Source organism: Ylistrum balloti, unplaced genomic scaffold (genome assembly GCF_031769215.1).
Source record: "Ylistrum balloti isolate Yb309-2 unplaced genomic scaffold, AGI_CSIRO_Ybal_v1 Utg371536, whole genome shotgun sequence".
NCBI classification, from domain to species: Eukaryota; Metazoa; Mollusca; class Bivalvia; order Pectinida; family Pectinidae; genus Ylistrum; species Ylistrum balloti.
Genome location: NW_026782792.1, coordinates 231,355 through 241,454, shown reverse-complemented (window position 1 = coordinate 241,454; position 10,100 = coordinate 231,355). Strand labels below are relative to the sequence as shown.

The following is a 10,100-nucleotide window of genomic DNA, read 5'->3' as shown; positions in this document are numbered from 1 at the left end:
ACTTATTTTATTGTTGAATATATTAATGTAATATAAACGTACATGATCATGTTTTGGAATTTAAGTTGCTATGTTAATATTTTGTTTATATATTTATATATTATTATATACATTTTGATTTGTTTGCATTCAGTGATGATGTTTGCACATTGCCAACATCTTGTGCCACTGAACACATAACCAGAACCGTACTGACTTTAAAATGTTTTTAATAAAACAAATAAAACCAGCACTACATAAAATTGTGGTTATTTGACATTGTGTTCTAACTGAATAGAAAATGCAAATTGTATTTAAGACCACAACAACATTAATGAATGTTTATTATATTTTGTAGGTGTGTATGTAACGCTGTATCCACCCATGAATGTATCTATTGGGTACATATCTGATGAGACTGCATATGTGTATTGGTTTGCACCTCCAGTTTACATACACGTGAAGTTTAATAACACATTTGGGGACCCAAATGAACCTGCACCCGGTAATATTGACAGTGATACAAACGGAGACACTGTGACAGAAGTGTTGGACAAACAAAAGGAAGTATCTTATACATACAATACAGAATCTGAAAACACCACAGATATTGTTTCAGTTGTGACAAATAACAGTTCCATGGAAACTGTAAACTCCAGTTCTGTTCAAGGCACAAATACAACGACAACTGGCTCAGAATCAACAAATTCTTCTTCAGCAGACTATACATCTACTCAGCATCAACACAATGTTACAATATGGACAGCGTGGACACCAAAGTATGTTCACTATAATGATTCTGTAGACAAACAACCCCTGGAAAAAAAAGATGTTGTCAATTTCCTCAGTGGACATTTGATAGGCTACATTGTGAAGTGGTGGCAAGATGGGTCAAGTATGTGTCCATTTTTCCATGTTATGCATATTGACATTGCTTATACAGTATATAAAGAAGTTTTATTTGTAGTCATTTGGCCTTGTAGATAAAAATGCTATGTACAATATATATGTTTTTAAGTCACATAACTCTGGGGTCATTAAAATGGAATGATTTCTTTAAAGCTGTCTGTAACACTAACAGTTGTCAAAGTTTTGCAAATACTTGTAAATCTTCCTATTCTTCAGGCTTTTTGATAAAACAAAGAAATACTGTAATTTTAATTAGTTTCTTATAATATTCATCAATCATCAATTTATATTGTTTTCATTCCACAGTCTGGTTCTTCAAGATAGAAATTTATAAGTTCATTTGTTTATTTCTGTGTACAGAAGAATATATCCCCACTTTAAATTCAGTTAATTTGCATTACATGTGTTTTAATAATATAACAAATTGTTGTCTAAGATATGTTAGATATTGTGATCCTGATATGGTGACGGCTTCATTTATGTAAATATGCAAAATAAAAGTCATATAGCTGACAAGTAAGCTATATGTAGGTGTATGTTTACATGCATGTAGTTCTGGGCATGGTAGTCATTTAATTCTGATACAGATCTTGGATATACTCTGTAGGTATGACATAATGGTACATATATTAAAGACCAACTACTTTTCTGTATTCTCTGCAAAACGTTTTTGAAAGAAGCCTGTTACTGTAGTTGGAAACTTACAATATTCGTATATTTGTAGTATATATGAAGCTAACCCGTATTGAAGTGTAGGTAAAGATTTCATTAAATGTAATATTATGATAAGCCCAACCCTGAAGTTACATGTTAGCTCTTTATTGGCTGATTGCAGAATAAATTAGTTCATATTTTGCATGTAGTATATATAACACGGTTACTAATGATTGAAATGTAAGTGTGAAGAATTAGCACAAGTTAATGTCAGTTACATTGTCAAAAGCTGTTTCAAGAAACGGAAATGTTGTGATAGATACTGTCTATAATGTCATGTTGTGTATTTCAGCTAATTTTACTGAACAGCAAGTGAATCAGACTGTAACAGAGTTGCACCTTACAGAGTTGACCCCTAACACCACCTACAGAATAAATGTGTCTGCTGTGTATGATGGGAACAAGATTCTTACAGCCAATACATCTTATTTTACAACCAGCTTTGATACCACTAAATGTATGTAATTCATGTACATATATATATATATATATATATGTATATAGTTACTTATATTATAGAAAATGGAACTCTAAAACCATAACTGTTTTTATGGACATAAATGCCTTTCTCATTCTTTTCTGACATGTGTAAATTTTTGTAAAATTTTATACTTTTTGACTTGCTGTATAGACCTAACCTACCTGGATTATTTTAACAGCTTGCCAATGTGACACATATGGAACAGTACCTGGACATTATGCCTGTAATTTCACCTCTCGCAAATGGTGCAAGTGTCGGTCTGGTTTTGGGGGCCTGTTTTGTGAGCAGTGTGCTGCAGGCTATTACAGGAATGCTGCAGGCTTGCCTTGTTGGAAATGTCCTTGTGATGATGATGCTTCCACAGGTTCCTGTCATTTTAGTAAGTCAAAACATTGTGGAAAATGCTTAATATTTTAGGTTGTTCACTTCAGCATCATTGTCATTATTTTAGCTTCTCTGTTTTCCTAAGTTATTCTGATATAATTTTACATGAAAATACATGAAATTAGTTCATGTTTTGAGATCACAATTTGCTGAATTATATGAATATGAAACATATTAATCAAACTACTTTTTTGAGGAATAATGTACAGATCTTATGAAATGAAATATGAACAAGTCACACAGTTTATGTAGCCACTAGAAAGAAATGTGTAAATCTCATTGCTTTCCAAGTGAGAGTTGTCTCCCTGCAAATACAGTGTACCATAAATATATGTGTGGGGAAGTTAAATTGTCATAATAAGGATAAAGATGAAAAAAGGTATATTTAATATTATTATTAGTTTACTTAAATCATACTCTGTACCACTATGGTACCATACATTTACATACATAATACATTTACAACTGTATTAATACAAGTTCTTGACAGTATAACTGAAGAAAGACCTAGTTATTATTGTCCATGATTTTACATATATTGCCCAAAAATGATGACAAAAATATTGTTTCTGGAAAAAGTTGATCTATATGACAACTATCCAAGTGAAATAAAATACACTTTTGCTTGAGGACTTGGTCATCAGTTTGGACATAGATGTACGTGATGACCTACACAAGCCAGATAATTTTGTAAATTTGTTAATAAAGTGATGTAACATTTACCAAGGCTTTAGGCATATAAATCAGTTGTGTTGGTAATGAGTTTGTCAAGGCTGTACTGGTTATGCTGATTTCTTAACAAACTTAAATGTGTCTATACACCTTAAGTCTTTGAAAATGGCCATTGTATCATAATTAGATGTCCCTAACATTTAAGTACTTACTTGACCTGAGTGATAATTGTTAGAATATGATTTACATATGTGTATACCATGATTTTGTTTTGCAGAGGAAGAATTTCTTCATTGTGATGAATGTAAGCATGGATATGCTGGGAATCTATGTCATAAGTGTTCTGAAGGATATTTTCGGTATGGGTCCTCAGACTACTGTAAACCATGCGCCTGTAAAGGGAACAGTGACAAATGCAACCCATATACAGGTGAGATTATATAACTAGTAGGCATACAGGCCAGAACATATTGTCAGATGCTATTTAAGGTTATGAAACAGCAGTTAAATCTCCAAGAGCCAACATACCTTTAAGTTATTAAGTTATTATTGAAGGGCCAGGATGCCATATAGCCATCATGTTTTGTCTGTCACTGTGCATAAACTTTCCATTTAAATGACTTCTTCTCGATAGCTAATATGCCTGGGGTGCTGATATGCAACCTGTAGCATGATGAGGTGAAGGGCTGTCAAGTTTGTTAAAATTAATGACCTTGACTAATTTTCAAGGTCACAGGGGTCAAATATGATAAAGTCTTTTAACAAGTTCTTTTCAATAAACAAAAAGCCCAGGGTGCTGATATTGGGCCTGTAACATACTGGGATGAAGGGCTAACAAGTTTGTTAATATTATTGACCATGACCGACCTTCAAGGTCATGGATCAAATATGTTAAGGTTTTTAAACTACTTCTCAATAACCAAAAGGTCCATGGTACTGATGTTGGACCTGTAGCAAGCAGGGATTGAGGGCTACCAAATTTTTTCCTATTACTGACCTTGAGCCACTTTCAAGGTCATCGTGATCAATTATGTCAAAATCTTTAAACAACTTCTTCTTAATAACAAAAAGGCTTAGGGTACTGATATTGGGCCTGTGGCATGCTGGGACGAAGGGTTACCAATTTTGTTTATGTGATTGACCTTTTCTCATTTTAAAGGTTACAGAGGTCAAATGTGTTAAAATCTTCAAACCAGCCCTTCGCAATAATAAAAAAGGTCCAGGCTGTTGATATTGGTTCTTTAACATAAATGGATGAAGAGCTATTGATTTATTAAAATAATTGACCCTGACCTTTAATCAAGTTCCCTTGGTTAAATGGTTTGAGATCTTAAAATTTCTTTTTCAACAAGCAATGTTTGTGTAGTAATGACATTTTTGTGTAGCAGCATTTATAAAGGATATGATTTCAAGTTTGCAGACAGTGTTTTTATGAACCAACATTGTCTTCTTTATAAGTTGTAGATTAGTTAAGCAATTTATTTTAGACCTATTTGGCCTCTTTGATATATATGTCTATAATAGTCAGGTGACCTTAAGGCCTGTGGGCCTCCTGTTTGTAAGATATACTTCATCCACATGGCTTCAGGAGGATGACATTTGATGTATACACAACCCTTTTGATAAGGAATTTAAAAAGAAGAATAATAGCTCCTACTATTGTCTATAGCTGGTTGCCAATATGTTTCTGTCTTATTGGTACTTTAAAGTTATAATTACCTGTAAGAACTGTATTTTTCATTTCAAAAACTTGTTTACTGAAGATTTTTTTTTTGTTTAGTTCTAAGTGCTAAAAAATTCTGGTATTTTTTTTTCTGTTAGAAAAATCATAGTTTGTATCAATAACTTTAAATGATGTTAAAATAATGATTCTTCGAAATATTTACCACTGTCTCTAGAAAGGATAAGATGAAAAAAAGAAAATATGCATTTAGAGTGGTTTGAAATTTATTGTAACTAATCAAAATTGTTTTGTTTACTTCAGGAGAGTGTATTGACTGCAAATATAATACAACAGGTTTTTCTTGTGGTAAATGCAAGAAAGACTATGAAGGAGACCCTAATGTTCACAAAAATTGTACCCACAAAGGTAAACCATGTAATCTCAGAATGCTTCTCTTGTACAGATAATGATGTGTATTTTGCAGAACATGAAATTCATCCTTCATTAATGTTGATATAGAAGATCTCGATTTTCTCCTTTCTATCAATAAAGCTCCTGCACTGTCGTGTTTGGGAATGTTATGTATCACTTTTCATATCAATATAGGTATAATAAAATTTTGTAATCATTACATACATATTTTAATACTTGTTGTCTATATACTTTCCTTATGGTTTTTTTTGTGTTGTAGCGGATCTGAAGCCGAAATCAAAGTCAAACACAGTCATGATTGCATTGGTGTGTGTGTTAGTGGTGCTCATCCTCTCGGCCATCGCAGGAATCATCATTTATAGAAAGTGGAAGGACCATCCTGCAGCAAAACCATTTTGGACAGTAGAGCTGCAGGATGATCATGAAGGTGTTAATTTCAGTAGTGTTCCAGAAGATGACTTTCAAGCTCGTGTTGAAGACATGAACTTCTATGAAAAACATGATCAAAGCAAGTCCAAACGAGGGACAAAAAAGTATTCACCACTACGAGAAGATCTTTAGTTATTCTATGCAGTCAGAATAATGTGATGTGGTACTTGAATTACGGCCTCACCTATTTGTAGTTAATCTAGTCAGCTTGCTAAGGTATTCGACAATAGCCCCAACCTTTTCTATAGGAGAGAACTAAGGGTTTGCATCCTATCTTTAAGTACCAGTCGCATTACAGCAGGGGACTAAAGATTTGTACTGTGTCCATTGACACAGGCGTCAAGTCCATCAATCTGAAGGTCCCTTAGGCAATATTAGGGGCAATATTTCTGATACTCTCGCTCTTTACTGACATTATATTATAACAGATGAAGATGTTATGGATGACGGTGTATCATATACTAAAAATGGGTTGTTTTTGTACAGGGTATATATGTCTCATATTCAGGTGTTAGTTTTATAAGATTATCTCATGGAATGGCAAAGTGTTTTATACTGAAGGTAGGCCTCATGTTTCACCAAATAGAGTGTTATCTTAAACACTATAAACAGTTTTATGGTTTTTTAAATACAAGATACCAGATATGTGATAAATTCTGAAATATCAGTAATGATTTAAGTATTAATTTAAAATCAAAAACTTTTGTGTAAATTCATAATTAGCATTTCTGTTGTGATTGTTCAAAGCCATGTGATGCAAAATAGGCAATATGTACACAAGTAAAATTTTCATTCCACATCATTCTTCTGTATGGAAATTTCAGCATTGACATAGATTACACTTGCTGTTAAACTTACAAATGTTTTCTAAGTGAATTTTCTCAATTAATGTTTTGTTGGCTTGAGGTTTGTAGGATGAATTCCAACATTCAGCATGATGGAGTCAGACACTATAATCTTTAATACTTTATCTTATGATGAAAACAAATGGTATTGGTTAAGAAATGCTTATCTCAATTAATCTAGTGCTGAATTTTAAGATAAAAAAAGGTTTCTCTAAGTGTTTAAATTGCTTACTCCATTATTATCACCGCTTTGTTTATGTTGGCTTATTAAATATTTTGTCTTTAGAAGCAAATTGTCACATCTGAGTCACAGAAATACTACTGCAATAAAGACAGTGTTTTTCTATCACTAGATGACCACTAAAAATAAAATAGCATCGCCTTTTTTTGTACACAATTTTGTACATAGAGTGTAACACTTTATAGGTGTAAATGTATATGTAAGAGTTCATTAATCATTTATCAGTTAAAGCTATATCAAATTAAAGTTATTTACCAGTACATATTTAAAGACTTATTGAGAGATTGTCCTCATCAGATTTGTTTGTAAATCAAGGAATGATGTTTGAACACTACTTTGTTCTATACTTGTGATACAGTGGGGATTAAGACTATGAAATAATATTGTTGGGACCAATTTTTTAATCATCATGAGGAAAACTTATATTCAGAACCATATTTGTGTTGTCTGGTAGTAACAATCCAAGGCCACCAGGGTTGGTTTCTAATAGGAAGTAGAAAATCTTACCATTTACCCAGTTTTTTCTTGTGTACCTCGATTACTTCCCTGCTACAGTTATAGGCCAGCATCCAACAGAGGAACAAAACTATTAATTTAATATATGCATATATAACTTGTTTTTAATTTTTTTAAAATTACATGTCTGTATTCTGATAGGCTGTTTGCAACTTTGATTGTTTGCACAATTGTCCATGAGCTACAATTATGTCTTGACACCAATGTTCTTCCAATTGGTGATATACCAGTCTTGTTTTGTCAATAAAGATCAGAATGTGGTGCTATACATGAAGCCCACTTTTTTATCCCATCGGGGAGTGGATGGAGACAAAAGATTTACTTTGTGTATTAGTTCAGTTTTTAGGTCACCTGAAACAAAGTCTCAAGGTGACAACTTATTATGATCCCCTTTTGTCCGCTTTTGTGCATCATAAACTTTAAACATTATCGACTTCATCTAGAAAACTTCTCAAATGATTTCAATGAAATTTTACAAAAAACTACCATGTCAAAATTGTAAATTATATGGTCCCCAACCCCTGGGGCTTGAGGGGCGGTGCCAGAAAGTGTCAAATTGATCGAAATTTCAAAAATCTTCTGCTCAAATAGGAGGTATAGTTAGGACTAGGTACTCTTCACAGGCTTAACCAAATTTGTAAATTTCATGGCTCCAGGGTCTCACATTATCCCTTGGGAAGGGGGTAAATTTATGTATAGTTTATATAGGAAAATTAGATTTCTGAGCATTTGTTTATTTTCTTTTGGAAAATAGTTCAAACTTGGTTAGAATTATCACTATAAGATGACAGTTTGATGAGATGCGCATATTGAACTCGGTTGACCCCAGGCAATTACGGACGGGCCCAAAAATTGGTCCTATTGACTGAAATTTCAAAGATGTTCCACTGTTCATGGATGGAAGATTTTCTAATCTTCCATAGGAAAATTTGATTTTTGAGTTTAATTTTTTTTAATTCAAACTTGGTTGGAAGCCTTTGTATAGAACACCAGTTAACATTATGCACAGTTTACATTTTCATTATGTATACAATGTAGTTAAAGTTATCTATCTTACTTTTTTTAACAAAATTATTTCTATGAAGAACATTGTAACTTGGGTGAGCATTAAGGCCCTTAGGCCTCCTGTTTTGTTTCAGCTATTTTTTACCAGGAAATTTAATTTTTAATTTGCCCTTTTTGTCCATGAACTTGGAAGGTAAATTTAATATGGAAGTAAAAATGGGTGAAATGAAAATGAGGTGAATTTGTGTAAAATAGTTCAAGCAAGGACAAAAACAACACAGGATGAAAATACCCCAGTATGCAGCATTGTAAATATCAAGCCTGTGACTTTGTTTCTGACCAAACAAATAATTTTTTAAGTTGGAATAAATGTCAGTAATTGTATTGATATCATTGTTGTGATCACTGTCGTTATTGTTTTGTATTTTATTTGAAATCTTTGTAGTTTGATAATTTTGAAATATCTTATGGCTATCAAATGTTGTAATGTTTATAGAGATAATAGTATTAATTTTCTTGTTTTTATCCAATTAATTATGATTTGTTACAAGTAAAATCAAACCTTATTGTGTTCTTTTAAGATGTTAAATTATGTAGATAGCAATAAAGTGTAAAATATTTTTAATCATTTGATGATTGTTCAATTGAAATAGTTTTTCAACATCTTTGGTTTAAGATGTTTATCGCAACAAATATTATATGTAAAATTCCTTAAATGTGATTCATTTTCTGTTGCGTAAGTATTTGTCAATATGAAACATTTTAGAAAGATTTTCTGTTGATACTGAAAATGTTTCTAGTGTAGGTGTATTTGCCCTTCTTAGTATGAAAAATTTCACACAGGATTTCAATTGATACTACATATGTTTCTATTGGAAGATTTTTTTTATTAATGCTAAATGTGTTCGAGGTTTAACCACACTATGAATTTTCTTTGCAGTTTGGGTTATTCTTTGATAAAAATGTGTTTTAAACATTTAAGAATTCCGTCCTATTTTGATTTAGATTGTAGATATAACAGGTTAAGTCTACAAGAGCCCAGTGAATTATAGACCTCTGGGATACACATTAAGAATTATTGGAATTTTTTTAAAACAAAATTTAAATTTGTGACCATTTCTATTATTTGTTTCTGAGAGGTCTAAAAAATGAGTTTTTACTGGATATAAACCCATGCAGGAAATCTCTATTACAGTGAGATACCTTTGAGTGAAGCATGGTTAGTTTGCTTATAATTGGTCTCAGGATGAATCTTCTTGTGGTCCCTACGTTTTCAATGGTACTGTGTAATATTCATTACCAGGCAATTTGCTGTATAAAACTCAACATATCATTTTAGTTTCATGATCATGCTATTCTAATTGAATGATTGACATTAATTTACAAAAATTACTGTTTAATTTCATCATATTTCTGTGTAATATTCCACTTTCTGATGTGACTTCCCTGTAAAATGTGTTCTGTAATTTTGTAAATAAATATAAGTGAACATGCTTGCATATACAGAGCAATGTTAATTGAAGGAAAACAAGTTTGATATGGAAGAAATAATCTTGCTTAGTAATGTGTATCATTATGACAAATCAGAAGTGAGATGTAACCTTGTTTTATGAGCTTGATATTTCATTTTGTCTGTGCTTTTACAGCACATCATTCTTTTGTCTAATTTGGGCAATCATTGCTTGCTCATTGTACATTGTACTTAAAAAACATTTTTTATCTTTTTAGACACTTTTCACCAATACTAGGTATACACTTCACTAATATGTAAATGCCCCATATACATGTCCATCTACATATATATATATATATATATATATATATATATAC

At 32.0% G+C, this 10,100-nt stretch overlaps 1 protein-coding gene across 1 annotated transcript; it reads left to right on the top strand.

The window, feature by feature from the left end:
• Positions 1-337: 337 nt before the first annotated feature.
• Positions 338-5,892, top strand: LOC132562854 (laminin subunit alpha-like; the record flags this gene model as incomplete). The annotated part of the gene is made up of 6 exons (XM_060227630.1): positions 338-874; positions 1,895-2,059; positions 2,262-2,462; positions 3,417-3,569; positions 5,124-5,228; positions 5,494-5,892. Coding segments are annotated over 6 exons (1,463 nt in total), but the record flags the coding sequence as incomplete, so codon positions are not given.
• Positions 5,893-10,100: the final 4,208 nt, after the last annotated feature.